Source organism: Eutrigla gurnardus (genome assembly GCF_963514095.1).
Source record: "Eutrigla gurnardus genome assembly, chromosome: 7".
Lineage (NCBI taxonomy): Eukaryota > Metazoa > Chordata > Actinopteri > Perciformes > Triglidae > Eutrigla > Eutrigla gurnardus.
The window spans coordinates 24590673-24608668 of NC_139921.1; the positions used below are offsets into that span (position 1 = coordinate 24590673).

Genomic DNA, 17996 nt, shown 5'->3' on the forward strand with positions numbered 1-17996 from the left:
TATCTTCATATGCAGCTCGTGTTTTTATCTGAAATTAGTTTAACAGTTGACTGTTCAACAAAGTTTAAAAAAAAAAAAAATGCCTCTGTCATATTGTCTGTATTCAATAAATCTATTCTGAAAATAATTTTATTGGACATTTTCAATCTATCAACAATTATAAAGGAGTCTTTACAAAGGTGCATCTGTGGACATGAACTACAAAAGAGTTAAGATATCTGTAAATGAACCCAAACTGTCTCGTTCCAGGAGGTTATTTCAAAGTTTATTCTCTCAAAATGTATTCGACACTTGCTGTGTTATTTACAGGCTAGAGAGTACAAAACGCAGATTAAAACCAGCGAACAGAAGGAGGGAGTGGACGACTCAACGCTGTGGACGGAGGTGACGTAGTGTCGGAATCTTACTGTTGCTATAGTGACCAATCAAAACAAGACGCAGCACATGTGATGGAGGTTTCCAGGTTTGTAACAGAAATTTTCTGGTTCTAGAAGCATAGAAGTGATATCCTTCTGGCCTCTGGAGAAAAAACATAATAAACATCTTTATTTTCAGTTTAGAAGATCAATGTTTGTTTCTGTGAATCTAAATCTGGACAGAAATCATCACGATGCTACCGCATTATCCTCCTCCACCTGACCTCCATCCTTTCTGAGGTCACTTGAGTTGGATTAGTCCCGGGTCGGAGCCAGTACAAGGCAAGACGGCAGTGGGAGAGTGTGTGACAACTGTCCCCTGTATGCAGATATGGATTATATCCATTATCTGTAATGGCTTTATGTCTGAAAGGTACCAAACTCCGTCTTCCTCCCTACATTCACGTGAAGATAAACGGCGTCCTGGTGTTTGGTGGTCGAGACTCATCGACCCACAGCTCGTCCTCCACGCTGTCTGGTACCGTAACGGTCCAGGCCCTTTAACTAGAGCACCTGGCTTTGATTTGATGCGACGCTCAACATTCGTGGTAAATAAAATGTACGTGTGTGAGATCAGAGGGGCGTTTCATGAAGCTGCAGTTAAATCAGGCTCACTTAATTAGTAAATATGGGTTTAAATAAATGTCACATCGCTCTCCTCCTCAGGCTGAATCATTGATTTTAGCCGTTATTATAGAAATAAAGTTGACATTACTCCCACAGGACTTGAACCCATAAAAGAATTGATTACATCAACTAAATTAAGGTGAGTCTGGCAGTGGCCCAGTCCCAGTTTGGCCTTCACATGACTTCGTTGTGAATGAATGCCATCAGTGCGTTTTTAAGGTAAACCAGGCTCGACTGGAGGATTTATCAGTTCGTTATCAGGCTCATTAAAGTCGAGCTTTTCACAATAAGACGTTCTTATGAAACTCCCCTCAGATCTACGGATACATTTCCATACTGTATGCCAAGGCTGACGACGAATTAGAGGTCAAGTTTGGTCTTGACTCGAGGTTCAAGAATATCACAATAGCACCGTATCAAACAAAGGGAAAACATACTTCATGCATCTGTAGAGATATATATATATTTATACTGTATATGTATCTATGGTAATGAATATATATGAAATTTAGCGTTCAATACACAAGTGGTGAATATATTTCAAGTTCACAGAAATACCCACGACCACGTCTCGGGACTGATCATGTGACCAGTTTAAACTCTTCACAGTGCATAGAGCATTTCTTTGCATGCCTGCAGTCACACTTGGTGTGTGTGTGGTGTGTGTGTGTGTGTGTGTGTGTGTGTGTGTGTGTGTGTGTGTGTGTGTGTGTGTGTGTGTGTGTGTGTGTGTGTGTGTGTGTGTGTGTGTGCGCTTTGAACAGCCCGTTAAAAGTCACTCTGGTTCTATTATTGATCCAAACGGCACAGTATTACAGTTCACAACCATTGGTATAAGGCAGAATAATCAGAATAATCCACGTACTCCTTCATGTTCGGATATTTCCCAGCATGCCATAGAAAAGCAAACGAGCGAAAAGCAACAGAAGAAGAGTTTTACAAACATTCTTTGGTTGAGTGTGAAGGAGCATTCCTGTGCTTTTAATTGTTTGTTAAAAAAAAGAACACAAAGAAAAAGAAACACCAGTGATGTCTTCAACCTAAACTACGATATTTATGCTCATTCTTGCAAAATAATATAAAAAAATCTAGTGATTTAAAAAGCTCTCTTTGACTGATTGTACACAAATACTACCTTCTCTTAGCAGGTTGCCATGGCAACCCCCCTCCCCCCTCCCCTCCAATGGCCTTCACATTTCCTTTCACTTCTTCTTGGCAAAGCGACCGAACTTCTTCTCCTTGTCTTTCTTGGCAGCGCTGGGCTCGGGGGGGGCCGTGGAGGAGGAGGGGGGAGGCAGGCTGGAGGCTTTGGCCCCCGAGGCCCCCGAGGGCCCCGACGCCTCCTCCGCTGCCAGGGGCTGAACGGCCTTCTCCATGGCCCGGCTCCAGCGCTGGAGCTCCTCCTGGAATCAAACACAGACCAGGCTGACAACGGAGTCCACCTGCAGAGGAGCGGCGTGTGTTTCTGCCTCAAGCCGCCGTCCGTCGGCCCATTAGGATTTAAATTTGCCGTTTGGTGGTCAAAGGTCAATTGTTATGTTCAATAAAGCGTACGAGTGGTGAAACAGAAATGACTTAGACGGGCAGACGTGACACACGGAAGGCTTATCAAATCAAATATGGACGGTCTGTCTCACAACAAAGTCCACAACGTTCAGGCTCGCGTGATCGGTGCAAAGCTGTTCTTCATGTTTAAAAGAAAGAACTCACCTCGTCTTTACACTGGAACAAATATTCACTGCCGTCTCCAAGGCTGCGAGAGGGGAAGGAAGTTAACACTCATTATATTAGACGTCTAATTTGAACTTCAGAGTAACATCAAGGCTAAACAAGTTTCCCCACAAATGTGTTCAAATCAATCGAATCCATAAAATCATACTTCCCAACTAGAAAGAGGACAGGAAACCCAGGGACTCACCGGAGTTTGCAGACGTGCTTCTTCTTCTTGTAGTTGGTGAGGATCTCCCAGCCGGCGTCCCTCAGGGTCAGCGGGTCCTCGCCGTGAAACGTCGCCCCGTGGCCACAGCTCTTGGCGTCCTTGTAGGCCGAGAGCTGACCCGGCTTCAGCACACAGTACAGGCTGTTCCATGACCTGACAGGAAGGGGAGGGGCTTAAATGTCGCTCATTTCCAGCAATAATGCAGAGATGGATTAAACGGAATCCCAATTGCGAGACAATGGTCTTAAAATGATGTCATCATCTTCTAGATGAACTAGATGCTCAACGTTTCTGGTTTTTCTGAATTTTATACACAAAAATGAAAAATGACTGAAACGGAACACATTTTACTAACTCTGTTTTCCATGTTTTTTATTCATTAAAAAAGGACTGTACCAGTGTGTGTGTGTGTGTGTGTGTGTGTGTGTGTGTGTGTGTGTGTGTGTGTGTGTGTGTGTGTGTGACATAACCAGAGAACTTAGTGATATTAGGACTATGTTATAATATAATAATAGTATAGTATAATATATTATGTATATTATAAGTATATTAGTATATTATGTGTTAGGGGGCTAAAGAAGGGGCTGAAGAATGCAGACACCACCCGCTGGTCTTGTTCCTGTTATCTACCTGTTTGAAGCCTTCTTTCCGGAACCTTCCACGTCGTGTTTGCGGCCCAGCATGCCCTCCTGCAGCACGGTCTGGGCTCGGAGGGTCTCCATGGGCATGGTGGCAGCCCGTTCTGGTTCTTTGGAGACCACAGAGGCTTCCGGCTCCAGAGAACCACTCTCTTTCATTTCTGACACTAGGGGCGCTGTGGAGTCACCGGCTGTCTCCTCCAGCAGACCTGAACTGGGCTCGACGGCTCCAGAACCAGACTGGAAGAGTGACACAGTAGATGTTTGATAATTCATCATGTTTGATAGCAGGTTAGTAAGATATAGAAGAAAGCCTGATTCTTTCTTTTCATGAGTAACAGGACCAGTGGCGGCGCCAGGGAGGGGCTTGGTTGGGCTATAGCCCCATCAAGAATTGTGTCAGCCCTACCGTTAGCCCTACCATAAAACCACCAAGAAAAAAACAACAACAAAATAACCAAGAAAAGTGCGGAGTTCAACAGCAGCACCACGTCACGTCGTAACGGCATTCAGGCAGCTGCGATGACAACTGTCACTGATCTGTGTAGTGAAAAATCGACAAAATTCATAAAATGTTGTAAAAATGATGTAAAAGTCCTAACATATGCTTCTATATCGCGTGTCAATCAAAATCTGAGTGTAGTGAGTGCAAAATAGTTATAAAAAGGCTTAGTCATATTCCCCCCCCCCCAAAAAAAAGTCTATAGCACGTCGAAAATTCACGAAAAAGTCAGTCAGCATATATTCATGAAAAAATATTTAAAATTGTTAAAAAGGCATAAAAATCGCTCATCTCGCTTGACGCGCCTAGTCTCAGTGTAGTGAGTCCAAAACAGCCATAAAAAGCCATGATCAATTTTTTCAGGGAAAAAAAAAGTCATACTATAGCATGTCGAAAAAAAAGTGAAAAATCGACAAAATTCATAAAATGTTGTAAAAATGATGTAAAAGTCCTAACATATGCTTCTATATCGCGTGTCAATCAAAATCTGAGTGTAGTGAGTCCAAAACAGTCATAAAAAGGCTTATTCATGGCAGGCAGGTGGTTGAGTGGTTAGAGTGCATGCCATTTACCCATGTCTGCATATATGCAGGGGGGTTTAGCTCAGGAGGTGGAGCGTTGGACTGGCAACTGGAAGATTGCCGGTTCGATCCCCGGCTCCTCCTAGCTGAGTGCCTGGTGTCCCTGAGCAAGACACCTCACCCCAATTGCTCCTGATGAGCTGGCTGTCGCCCTGCGTGGTTGACTCCGCCGTCAGCGTGTGAATGTGTGCGTGAATGTCAGTCATTACTGTAAAGCGCTTTGGAGAAAAGCGCTATATAAATGAGACCATTTACATTTATATGCAGCAGCCTCAGGTTCGAATCCTGGCTGGAGATCCTTTGATACATGTCACATCCCCCTCTCTCTCCCATGTTTCCTCTCTATCCACCGCTAAATACAAAGGTGTCTATGCAAGAAAATAATCTTAAAAAAAAAAAGCCTTGATCATATTGTTAAAAAAAGGTCATGCAGGCATGTCGAAAATTCACGAAAAAGTCAGTCAGCATATATTCATAAAAAAATATTTAAAATTGTTAAAAAGGCATAAAAATCGCTCATCTCGCTTGACGCGCCTAGTCTCAGTGTAGTGAGTCCAAAACAGCTATAAAAAGCCATGATCAATTTTTTCAGGGAAAAAAAAAGTCATACTATAGCATGTCGAAAAAAAAGTGAAAAATCGACAAAATTCATAAAATGTTGTAAAAATGATGTAAAAGTCCTAACATATGCTTCTATATCGCGTGTCAATCAAAATCTGAGTGTAGTGAGTGCAAAATAGTTATAAAAAGGCTTAGTCATATTCCCCCCCACCCCCCAAAAAAAAGTCTATAGCACGTCGAAAATTCACGAAAAAGTCAGTCAGCATATATTCATAAAAAAATATTTAAAATTGTTAAAAAGGCATAAAAATCGCTCATCTCGCTTGACGCGCCTAGTCTCAGTGTAGTGAGTCCAAAACAGCCATAAAAAGCCATGATCAATTTTTTCAGGGAAAAAAAAAGTCATACTATAGCATGTCGAAAAAAAAGTGAAAAATCGACAAAATTCATAAAATGTTGTAAAAATGATGTAAAAGTCCTAACATATGCTTCTATATCGCGTGTCAATCAAAATCTGAGTGTAGTGAGTGCAAAATAGTTATAAAAAGGCTTAGTCATATTCCCCCCCACCCCCCAAAAAAAAGTCTATAGAACGTCGAAAATTCACGAAAAAGTCAGTCAGCATATATTCATAAAAAAATATTTAAAATTGTTAAAAAGGCATAAAAATCGCTCATCTCGCTTGACGCGCCTAGTCTCAGTGTAGTGAGTCCAAAACAGCCATAAAAAGCCATGGTCAACTTTTTCAGGGAAAAAAAAAGTCATACTATAGCATGTCGAAAAAAAAGTGAAAAATCGACAAAATTCATAAAATGTTGTAAAAATGATGTAAAAGTCCTAACATATGCTTCTATATCGCGTGTCAATCAAAATCTGAGTGTAGTGAGTGCAAAATAGTTATAAAAAGGCTTAGTCATATTCCCCCCCACCCCCCAAAAAAAAGTCTATAGCACGTCGAAAATTCACGAAAAAGTCAGTCAGCATATATTCATAAAAAAATATTTAAAATTGTTAAAAAGGCATAAAAATCGCTCATCTCGCTTGACGCGCCTAGTCTCAGTGTAGTGAGTCCAAAACAGCCATAAAAAGCCATGATCAATTTTTTCAGGGAAAAAAAAAGTCATACTATAGCATGTCGAAAAAAAAGTGAAAAATCGACAAAATTCATAAAATGTTGTAAAAATGATGTAAAAGTCCTAACATATGCTTCTATATCGCGTGTCAATCAAAATCTGAGTGTAGTGAGTGCAAAATAGTTATAAAAAGGCTTAGTCATATTCCCCCCCACCCCCCAAAAAAAAGTCTATAGCACGTCGAAAATTCACGAAAAAGTCAGTCAGCATATATTCATAAAAAAATATTTAAAATTGTTAAAAAGGCATAAAAATCGCTCATCTCGCTTGACGCGCCTAGTCTCAGTGTAGTGAGTCCAAAACAGCCATAAAAAGCCATGGTCAACTTTTTCAGGGAAAAAAAAAGTCATACTATAGCATGTCGAAAAAAAAGTGAAAAATCGACAAAATTCATAAAATGTTGTAAAAATGATGTAAAAGTCCTAACATATGCTTCTATATCGCGTGTCAATCAAAATCTGAGTGTAGTGAGTGCAAAATAGTTATAAAAAGGCTTAGTCATATTCCCCCCCACCCCCCCAAAAAAAGTCTATAGCACGTCGAAAATTCACGAAAAAGTCAGTCAGCATATATTCATAAAAAAATATTTAAAATTGTTAAAAAGGCATAAAAATCGCTCATCTCGCTTGACGCGCCTAGTCTCAGTGTAGTGAGTCCAAAACAGCCATAAAAAGCCATGGTCAACTTTTTCAGGGAAAAAAAAAGTCATACTATAGCATGTCGAAAAAAAAGTGAAAAATCGACAAAATTCATAAAATGTTGTAAAAATGATGTAAAAGTCCTAACATATGCTTCTATATCGCGTGTCAATCAAAATCTGAGTGTAGTGAGTGCAAAATAGTTATAAAAAGGCTTAGTCATATTCCCCCCCACCCCCCAAAAAAAAGTCTATAGCACGTCGAAAATTCACGAAAAAGTCAGTCAGGATATATTCATAAAAAAATATTTAAAATAGTTAAAAAGGCATAAAAATCGCTCATCTCGCTTGACGCGCCTAGTCTCAGTGTAGTGAGTCCAAAACAGCCATAAAAAGCCATGATCAATTTTTTCAGGGAAAAAAAAAGTCATACTATAGCATGTCGAAAAAAAAGTGAAAAATCGACAAAATTCATAAAATGTTGTAAAAATGATGTAAAAGTCCTAACATATGCTTCTATATCGCGTGTCAATCAAAATCTGAGTGTAGTGAGTCCAAAACAGTCATAAAAAGGCTTATTCATGGCAGGCAGGTGGTTGAGTGGTTAGAGTGCATGCCATTTACCCATGTCTGCATATATGCAGGGGGGTTTAGCTCAGGAGGTGGAGCGTTGGACTGGCAACCGGAAGATTGCCGGTTCGATCCCCGGCTCCTCCTAGCTGAGTGCCTGGTGTCCCTGAGCAAGACACCTCACCCCAATTGCTCCTGATGAGCTGGCTGTCGCCCTGCGTGGTTGACTCCGCCGTCAGCGTGTGAATGTGTGCGTGAATGTCAGTCATTACTGTAAAGCGCTTTGGAGAAAAGCGCTATATAAATGAGACCATTTACATTTATATGCAGCAGCCTCAGGTTCGAATCCTGGCTGGAGATCCTTTGATACATGTCACATCCCCCTCTCTCTCCCATGTTTCCTCTCTATCCACCGCTAAATACAAAGGTGTCTATGCAAGAAAATAATCTTTAAAAAAAAAAGCCTTGATCATATTGTTAAAAAAAGGTCATGCAGGCATGTCGAAAATTCACGAAAAAGTCAGTCAGCATATATTCATAAAAAAATATTTAAAATTGTTAAAAAGGCATAAAAATCGCTCATCTCGCTTGACGCGCCTAGTCTCAGTGTAGTGAGTCCAAAACAGCCATAAAAAGCCATGATCAATTTTTTCAGGGAAAAAAAAAGTCATACTATAGCATGTCGAAAAAAAAGTGAAAAATCGACAAAATTCATAAAATGTTGTAAAAATGATGTAAAAGTCCTAACATATGCTTCTATATCGCGTGTCAATCAAAATCTGAGTGTAGTGAGTGCAAAATAGTTATAAAAAGGCTTAGTCATATTCCCCCCCACCCCCCAAAAAAAAGTCTATAGCACGTCGAAAATTCACGAAAAAGTCAGTCAGCATATATTCATAAAAAAATATTTAAAATTGTTAAAAAGGCATAAAAATCGCTCATCTCGCTTGACGCGCCTAGTCTCAGTGTAGTGAGTCCAAAACAGCCATAAAAAGCCATGGTCAACTTTTTCAGGGAAAAAAAAAGTCATACTATAGCATGTCGAAAAAAAAGTGAAAAATCGACAAAATTCATAAAATGTTGTAAAAATGATGTAAAAGTCCTAACATATGCTTCTATATCGCGTGTCAATCAAAATCTGAGTGTAGTGAGTGCAAAATAGTTATAAAAAGGCTTAGTCATATTCCCCCCCACCCCCCAAAAAAAAGTCTATAGCACGTCGAAAATTCACGAAAAAGTCAGTCAGGATATATTCATAAAAAAATATTTAAAATTGTTAAAAAGGCATAAAAATCGCTCATCTCGCTTGACGCGCCTAGTCTCAGTGTAGTGAGTCCAAAACAGCCATAAAAAGCCATGATCAATTTTTTCAGGGAAAAAAAAAGTCATACTATAGCATGTCGAAAAAAAAGTGAAAAATCGACAAAATTCATAAAATGTTGTAAAAATGATGTAAAAGTCCTAACATATGCTTCTATATCGCGTATCAATCAAAATCTGAGTGTAGTGAGTGCAAAATAGTTATAAAAAGGCTTAGTCATATTCCCCCCCACCCCCCAAAAAAAAGTCTATAGCACGTCGAAAATTCACGAAAAAGTCAGTCAGCATATATTCATAAAAAAATATTTAAAATTGTTAAAAAGGCATAAAAATCGCTCATCTCGCTTGACGCGCCTAGTCTCAGTGTAGTGAGTCCAAAACAGCCATAAAAAGCCATGGTCAACTTTTTCAGGGAAAAAAAAAGTCATACTATAGCATGTCGAAAAAAAAGTGAAAAATCGACAAAATTCATAAAATGTTGTAAAAATGATGTAAAAGTCCTGACATATGCTTCTATATCGCGTGTCAATCAAAATCTGAGTGTAGTGAGTGCAAAATAGTTATAAAAAGGCTTAGTCATATTCCCCCCCACCCCCCAAAAAAAAGTCTATAGCACGTCGAAAATTCACGAAAAAGTCAGTCAGCATATATTCATAAAAAAATATTTAAAATAGTTAAAAAGGCATAAAAATCGCTCATCTCGCTTGACGCGCCTAGTCTCAGTGTAGTGAGTCCAAAACAGCCATAAAAAGCCATGGTCAACTTTTTCAGGGAAAAAAAAAAGTCATACTATAGCATGTCGAAAAAAAAGTGAAAAATCGACAAAATTCATAAAATGTTGTAAAAATGATGTAAAAGTCCTGACATATGCTTCTATATCGCGTGTCAATCAAAATCTGAGTGTAGTGAGTGCAAAATAGTTATAAAAAGGCTTAGTCATATTCCCCCCCACCCCCCAAAAAAAAGTCTATAGCACGTCGAAAATTCACGAAAAAGTCAGTCAGCATATATTCATAAAAAAATATTTAAAATTGTTAAAAAGGCATAAAAATCGCTCATCTCGCTTGACGCGCCTAGTCTCAGTGTAGTGAGTCCAAAACAGCCATAAAAAGCCATGATCAATTTTTTCAGGGAAAAAAAAAGTCATACTATAGCATGTCGAAAAAAAAGTGAAAAATCGACAAAATTCATAAAATGTTGTAAAAATGATGTAAAAGTCCTAACATATGCTTCTATATCGCGTGTCAATCAAAATCTGAGTGTAGTGAGTGCAAAATAGTTATAAAAAGGCTTAGTCATATTCCCCCCCACCCCCCAAAAAAAAGTCTATAGCACGTCGAAAATTCACGAAAAAGTCAGTCAGCATATATTCATAAAAAAATATTTAAAATTGTTAAAAAGGCATAAAAATCGCTCATCTCGCTTGACGCGCCTAGTCTCAGTGTAGTGAGTCCAAAACAGCCATAAAAAGCCATGGTCAACTTTTTCAGGGAAAAAAAAAGTCATACTATAGCATGTCGAAAAAAAAGTGAAAAATCAACAAAATTCATAAAATGTTGTAAAAATGATGTAAAAGTCCTAACATATGCTTCTATATCGCGTGTCAATCAAAATCTGAGTGTAGTGAGTGCAAAATAGTTATAAAAAGGCTTAGTCATATTCCCCCCCACCCCCCAAAAAAAAGTCTATAGCACGTCGAAAATTCACGAAAAAGTCAGTCAGGATATATTCATAAAAAAATATTTAAAATAGTTAAAAAGGCATAAAAATCGCTCATCTCGCTTGACGCGCCTAGTCTCAGTGTAGTGAGTCCAAAACAGCCATAAAAAGCCATGGTCAACTTTTTCAGGGAAAAAAAAAGTCATACTATAGCATGTCGAAAAAAAAGTGAAAAATCGACAAAATTCATAAAATGTTGTAAAAATGATGTAAAAGTCCTAACATATGCTTCTATATCGCGTGTCAATCAAAATCTGAGTGTAGTGAGTGCAAAATAGTTATAAAAAGGCTTAGTCATATTCCCCCCCACCCCCCCAAAATTAAGTCTATAGCACGTCGAAAATTCACGAAAAAGTCAGTCAGCATATATTCATAAAAAAATATTTAAAATTGTTAAAAAGGCATTAAAATCGCTCATCTCGCTTGACGCGCCTAGTCTCAGTGTAGTGAGTCCAAAACAGCCATAAAAAGCCATGGTCAACTTTTTCAGGGAAAAAAAAAGTCATACTATAGCATGTCGAAAAAAAAGTGAAAAATCGACAAAATTCATAAAATGTTGTAAAAATGATGTAAAAGTCCTAACATATGCTTCTATATCGCGTGTCAATCAAAATCTGAGTGTAGTGAGTGCAAAATAGTTATAAAAAGGCTTAGTCATATTCCCCCCCACCCCCCAAAAAAAAGTCTATAGCACGTCGAAAATTCACGAAAAAGTCAGTCAGGATATATTCATAAAAAAATATTTAAAATAGTTAAAAAGGCATAAAAATCGCTCATCTCGCTTGACGCGCCTAGTCTCAGTGTAGTGAGTCCAAAACAGCCATAAAAAGCCATGGTCAACTTTTTCAGGGAAAAAAAAAGTCATACTATAGCATGTCGAAAAAAAAGTGAAAAATCGACAAAATTCATAAAATGTTGTAAAAATTATGTAAAAGTCCTAACATATGCTTCTATATCGCGTGTCAATCAAAATCTGAGTGTAGTGAGTGCAAAATAGTTATAAAAAGGCTTATTCATGGCAGGCAGGTGGTTGACTGGTTAGAGTGCATGCCATTTACCCATGTCTGCATATATGCAGCAGCCTCAGGTTCGAATCCCGGCTGGAGATCCTTTGATACATGTCACATCCCACTCTCTCTCCCATGTGAAAAGTGCGGAGTTCAACAGCACCACCACGTCACGTCGTAACGGCATTCAGGCAGCTGCGATGACAACTGTCACATATCTGGGTTCATTAACAGACTGTACTGTCCGTACGTAAACGTCACTCATGTGAGCCCGCTTTTAGTGTATGCTCGACACAGAGACAGCAGGCTACTAGTTTGTAAGCTACCTGGCTCTAGCAGTTCGCGTTAGCGGCTTATAGTCACTCACGTTATGTTAACGTTAGTAAGCTGGTCAAAATTGATCATGGATACATTTGTTTTTAAACGTCGTCGGACGGAACAACAGATGGCGGTGGCAGGCGTGTTGGATAAAACTACGGACGCACCGTTGACACCTGCAGGGGAAGATGACCACTCGGGTCCCGGCTGTTAACGTAACCGTAGTTGAACCAGAAAAAATACTCTGGCGCCGCCACTGAACAGGACGGTGTTGTTACGAACCAGAGTGTGTTCCTCCACGGTGCCGAGCTGTGAAGATTCTTCTACAAAGCCTGTGTCTTCTCTCCTGGAGGAACGACGGTACAATGGGGAGAAAAAGTCACATTTAAAAAATAAAAAGTCATAAAAGTCTATTTTACAAAATTCATAAAATGTTGGAAAAATCAAAACTCATAAAAAGCAAAAGTCACATTTTAAAAAAAAAGTCAGAAAAGTCGAGGTCGAGATTTTACAAAAAAGTCGACAAAATTCATAAAATGTTGGAAAAATCAAAACTCATAAAAAGCAAAAGTCACATTTAAAACAAAAAGTCATAAAAGTCGAGGTCGAGATTTTACAAAAAAGTCGACAAAATTATATTATATTGGAAAAATAAAAAAATCATAAAATAAAAAAATACAATATATATGACTTTTTAAGTATAAGTCAGTCCACAAATTTCATAAAATGTCATAAAAAGTCATAAAAGCACATTGTATAGTACGCACAGCAAATTCTCATACAAAGCCAAAGTTACATTTTTAAAGAAAAAAAAGTATAACTTTGTTTAAAAAGTCATAATATAGCATGTCGACCTTTTTCGTCATTCTACCAACTCTATCATACAACTTTTTATGATTTTTCCCGACATACTACACTGTGATATTTGCATGCCGCACCATGCTTCGTAGAGTGTGGAACCTGTACCTGCTGTCCTTATCGGACTGCTGCTCTTCTTTAATGAACTGCTCCATCTCCTGTTGCTGATTTCTCAGCTCCAACAGCTCCAGCTGCAACACAGCAGGGAAGTGTTCTCATCCCTAATGCATTCATTCATCCCGTTTAGGACCTACATTAGGATGTATGGCTGTATAGTGATGCGTGTGTTGGTACCGTGGTGAGGCGCTCCAGTGCAGAGAAGCGTTCCTCCCAGGTGGCCGTGGACTTCTCGAAGGCCTCGTGTCTCTTCAGGAGCTTCTCCACCTCGTCCACCGTGTGACCCAGGTCTCTGCTGGACACGTAGGGCTCCTGGGCGATCAGCCAGGCCTCCGCCACCGAGGCGTCCCGCGCAAACTGGCACACCTCCAGCACTAGGGGTAACCATGGCAACCAGGAGACTTTTTACAGTGTCGTTACACAGTAATGCATATTAATGCTGCATGTTAGGTGGACTTAGGAGGAGGAAGGTTGTGAGAAAAACATTTTTAAATGGATGACGTTTATTTTACAGACATTTGGAGTAAAGTATGGTCATATATATATATATATATATATATATATATATATATATATATATAGTATAGTGTGTATATATAGTGATATTGAGAGTAGTTGAATGGAACGATGCATGTACAGGATTAGTTTTACTCACAGAGTCGGAGCCAGTCCCATCTGTCGTCCCACTTGAACATCATCTCCTTCCTCTTCTCCGTCAGCTGCACCAGCTTGTCTTTGATCTGAAGCAGTCACACAGTTTGCAGTTACACATCAGCATTATTGAACATCTCAGCCCGAGCCGGTTATTATCCTCTCACAAAGAGCATTGTGGGTAATTAACCCACGGTAAATTCAGGCCGGGGTCAACTGCTTATTTAAATTCTTTTGGCTGCTTTTCCATTCCTTTAATTAATGTTTGCTTTATGGTCTCCCTGATGACAGAAAGATGAGTGGATCTTTCTTTTTTTTCTTTTTTTCCTGGCAAACCAATTGGTTCCATTGTGCCAGACAAGAACAATCGCTCCCAGAAAAGTAATTAAATGTAATGAAGGCAGCGATGTGAGGCCCAGCTGAGGATGAGAAGTCTGACCTCAGCAGAGTCTCGGTGCTGGCGGGTCAGCAGGGCCGAGCCGAGGTCCATGCACTCCGTGAACGTTGCTCCCCGGGCTTCCACCTCCGAGCGGATCCCCTGGTGGTACTTCTGCAGGAGCTCCACGGACGAGACGTCCCTAAACGCCGAGGAGGGAAGAGATCAGCTTATCTCCATCTGTTGGTAGGAGCTGGAACTGCACCACTAACCACCAGCTTCTGGCAAGTTTACGAGGGTTTTTATCTCGTACAAAACATCAATCCTACAAATAAGATAAATAGTCTCATAAAGAGAGAAGTGTTAAGATAATATTGGTGATGTGAGCCAATAAACAAGTTAATTTCCTCCTTGACTTTGAAATCTGGGACGTAAAAATCAGGTCCAAAAGAGATCAATGTGAGTAAAACTCAAAGGGCGAGGCTTCGAGTGTTCTTCATCCGTCTGAATCAGATGTCGGGAACATCCAGCTGCTGTTCAGAATGTTGATACGGAGCTGAAATTCACTGAATATCTCATAGAAACCTAGTTCACCTGGGTTTCTCCTGAGTCTCGATCTGCTGGATGGTGCTCTCCATCCAGGCCATCAGGTCTCGCACCATGGTGAAGAAGCGGAACTTCTCCGCCGTGTCCACCAGCCGGGCCCTGCGGCCGTCGCAGGCGTCCAGCAGGCCCTTCCAGGCCTCCACCACCGCCCGCTCCGCGGCCTGGATGGCGTCCGCTTGGCCGCCTGCATACTGGGCGTGAAGCCGCGAAGCGGTCTCCTGAAACTGTTGGACCTGGGAGACGGAGGATCAACATGTTACTGAAGGAAACAGCAGATTTTATATGACATCACGACGAGTCTCGAGGGCAAGATGCAACATACACGAGCGTTAGAAGATATTCAATGTCGTACCTGTTTGCCGAGGGCGGTGATGTCTCTCTCGAAGGCGGCGTGCATTCTGTGGAAGGACTCGGCTTTGCTGAAGTCCTCTCCCACGTCATCGGGAAGCTCCTTCTGCTTGTCATGGATCTGAGCCACTAACTCCTTCCCATCGTCAAAGTACCTGGAATAAAACAGGATGGATCCCTCAGTCTCATCACATTCTCTCTTAAATAGCATCAATCCATCCGTGTTTTTGGTCAGTGTTCCTCACTTGAGCAGCTCGTAGGAGGTGGTGAGGAGCTGAGCCCGGGTGTCGATGAGCTCCAGCAGGTCGGCCCAGCTCTCGTTGATGGTGTCCTTCCACTCCGCCATGGCGGCCGCCTCGGCGTGGCCGGCCTCGATCAGCTCGTCTATCGTCTGGTTGACGGCGTCCACGCGCTCCTGCCCGCCCATCCCCGTCTCCCGGGCAAACTCACGGAACTTCTCCCTCAGAAGCTGAAGGAAACGACGTGAGAGAAGATATGTTTTTGTTTTTAATTACAGTCAACAAACTAAAAAAGTGGATGGTGAAATTGCTGTTTTGAAGCCACACAGCGAGGCGAGAATACCAATGATCTGTGATCACTTTAGTTCTTTACAGAAAAGGAAAAGGAAGAAAACTCTCCATCATTTCATATTCAGTTTCGATTTTTCAGTTTTCTTTAATGTAGAAATTCTAGTCAGTGGGCAGAACGGTCTCATAACGGCTCCAAATGAGATAAAAATGTGTGGGAAAAAAAAGTGCATTTCAGAACTTTCTCCAACATCAATCAAACAAACTTTCACACAGAGGTGCAACAGTTTGAGACACACGAGGAATACAAATAAAAATGTAATAATAAAACCGTTAAATACATAAAAGTCTGCTTGATAGAGAAGCATCTATCACACAAAGACAGATATTGTTGCTCTTTTGGTTTATTTGAGATGATAAAAAGCAGATTGTAGTGAAATATGAGCCCAACCAACCATCTCAGAGCATGACTCAGCGTTTTTCGCCCCCTCTGATTACCGTGACGTGGTCCAGGTCCTGGCCCATCTCCTGGGAGGAGGCCACCGTGTCCCTCTCTGCGATCCAGTGCTCCAGGTCCTCCACCATCACGCACAGCAGGAAGTGGTGGTAGGTGTGGTCCAGTTTCCTGCGGCGCTCCTCCGACAGCTCCTTCAGCCCCGCGTACTGCTTGTCCACCTGGCCCTGGCGCCGCAGGATTTCCTCCCTGCAGAGAGGAGGTGAAGGTGGACGAAGGAAATCAGATGCAGGCGGGATGGAAGTAATGAGAAAACGGCAACGAGATTGGATTTGAGTTTACTCGAGATGAGGCGTGTGATTAGGATACAAGAATGATCAGCCTTTAAATGTTTGCCTCTCTTATCGGCCTGATGAGGACAACACGAGTGAATTAACATCATCAGATCCGTCGTTTCTACTCAAATCTCTCCGAGATGCATGTTCACCGACCCGTCAGGATGCTCCTCGCCAAACATGCGCTGGGCGCGGCCGGCCAGCTGCTGGATGGAGGAGGCGTAGTCGTCCACGGCCGTCTGCAGGATCATGTGACGCTTCAGCATCAGCAAGGCACTCTGCTCATCCTGGACAAGGAGGAGGAGGAGAGGAGAGGAGGAGGAAGAGGAGGAGAGGAGAGGAGTAGGAGGAGGAGAGGAGGAGGAAGAGGAGGAGAGGAGAGGAGAGGAGGAGGAGGAGGAGGAGAGGATGAGGAGGAAGAGGAGAGGAGGAGGAGGAGAGGAGGAAGAAGAGGAGAGGAGGAGGAGGAGAATGAGGAGAGGAAGAGGAAGAGGAGAGGAGGAGGAGAGGAGGAGGAAGAGAGGAGGAGGAGGAGAGGAGGTGAGGAGAGGAGGAGGAGGAGAGGAGGAGGAAGAGGAGGAGAGGAGAGGAGGAGGAGGAGGAGGAGGAGGAGAGGAGGAGGAGAGGAGGAGGAGGAGGAGGAGAGGAGGAGAGGAGAGGAGGAGAGGAGGAGGAGGAGGAGAGGAGGAGGAGGAAGAGGAGAGGAGGAGGAGAGGAGGAGGAAGAGGAGGAGAGGAGAGGAGGAGGAGAGGACGAGGAGAGGAGAGGAGAGGAGGAGGAAGAGGAGGAGAGGAGAGGAGGAGGAGGAAGAGGAGAGGAGGAGGAGGAGGAAGAGGAGAGGAGGAGGAGGAGGAGGAGGAGAGGAGAGGAGGAGGAGGAGAGGAGAGGAGGAAGAGGAGGAGGAGGAGAGAGGAGGAGGAGGAGGACAGCTATGAAATTATACAAAGGGGATGCAGAATAGAGCAAAGCCACCTCTCAATAGAGGGACCACAGAAACCTAATGAAACCCGAACCATGTAATCATGTTAATGCATCCAAAGCCACTATTACTGCACGTGATACGTCTTGTTTTATTTAATAATAACATCTGCTGATCCATCCTTCCTCACCTTGGCCTTCTCATCGGCGATCATGTAGAGCTCCTGCTCCCCGATCCAGGCCTCGGCCTCCTCCGCGTCGTTGTAGTAATGCTGGGCCGAGCTGGCGTTGCTCAGCCTCGCCCTGCGTTGGGCCATCTCGTCCTGCAGCCTCGCCCACGCCTCCTCCAGCTCCGTCAGCTGCTCCGCAATGCGCTCCGCCTCCGGGCGACCTTCGGCGCCGGCAGCCTCCGCCATCCTCCTTCCTCGCTGGAGCACCTCGTCCACGCGAGGCTCGTGGCCTTCGATCTCCTTCTGCAGCGTCTGAAAGGACGGCATGATGGTGTTCAACCGAGACCACGTGATGGTGTTCAACCGAGACCACATGATGGTGTTCAACCGAGACCGCATGATGGTGTTCAACAGAGACCGCATGATGGTGTTCAACCGAGACCGCATGATGGTGTTCAACAGAGACCACGTGATGGTGTTCAACCGAGACCACATGATGGTGTTCAACCGAGACCACATGATGGTGATCAACCGAGACCGCATGATGGTGTTCAACAGAGACCACATGATGGTGTTCAACCGAGACCGCATGATGGTGTTCAACAGAGACCACGTGATGGTGTTCAACCGAGACCACATGATGGTGTTCAACCGAGACCACATGATGG

General features: G+C 42.3%; 1 protein-coding gene across 3 annotated transcripts in view; it reads right to left on the minus strand.

Annotated features, from left to right (window-relative positions):
- Positions 1-2038: 2038 nt before the first annotated feature.
- sptb (spectrin, beta, erythrocytic) overlaps positions 2039-17996 on the minus strand; it is a 37702-nt gene continuing 21744 nt past the window's right edge. For all 3 annotated transcript variants that reach the window (XM_084013157.1, XM_084013158.1, XM_084013156.1), the window contains 15 exons: positions 17350-17640; positions 16397-16527; positions 15950-16154; positions 15170-15393; positions 14929-15079; positions 14565-14809; positions 14034-14172; positions 13599-13683; positions 13121-13317; positions 12935-13017; positions 12251-12314; positions 3613-3860; positions 2962-3135; positions 2754-2796; positions 2039-2446 (listed from right to left, as the gene is read on the minus strand). In XM_084013157.1, coding sequence (XP_083869283.1) covers positions 2246-2446; positions 2754-2796; positions 2962-3135; positions 3613-3860; positions 12251-12314; positions 12935-13017; positions 13121-13317; positions 13599-13683; positions 14034-14172; positions 14565-14809; positions 14929-15079; positions 15170-15393; positions 15950-16154; positions 16397-16527; positions 17350-17640 — 2481 coding nt within the window. In that variant the 3' untranslated portion in view covers positions 2039-2245. The remainder of the gene's footprint in view (positions 2447-2753; positions 2797-2961; positions 3136-3612; positions 3861-12250; positions 12315-12934; positions 13018-13120; positions 13318-13598; positions 13684-14033; positions 14173-14564; positions 14810-14928; positions 15080-15169; positions 15394-15949; positions 16155-16396; positions 16528-17349; positions 17641-17996) is intronic.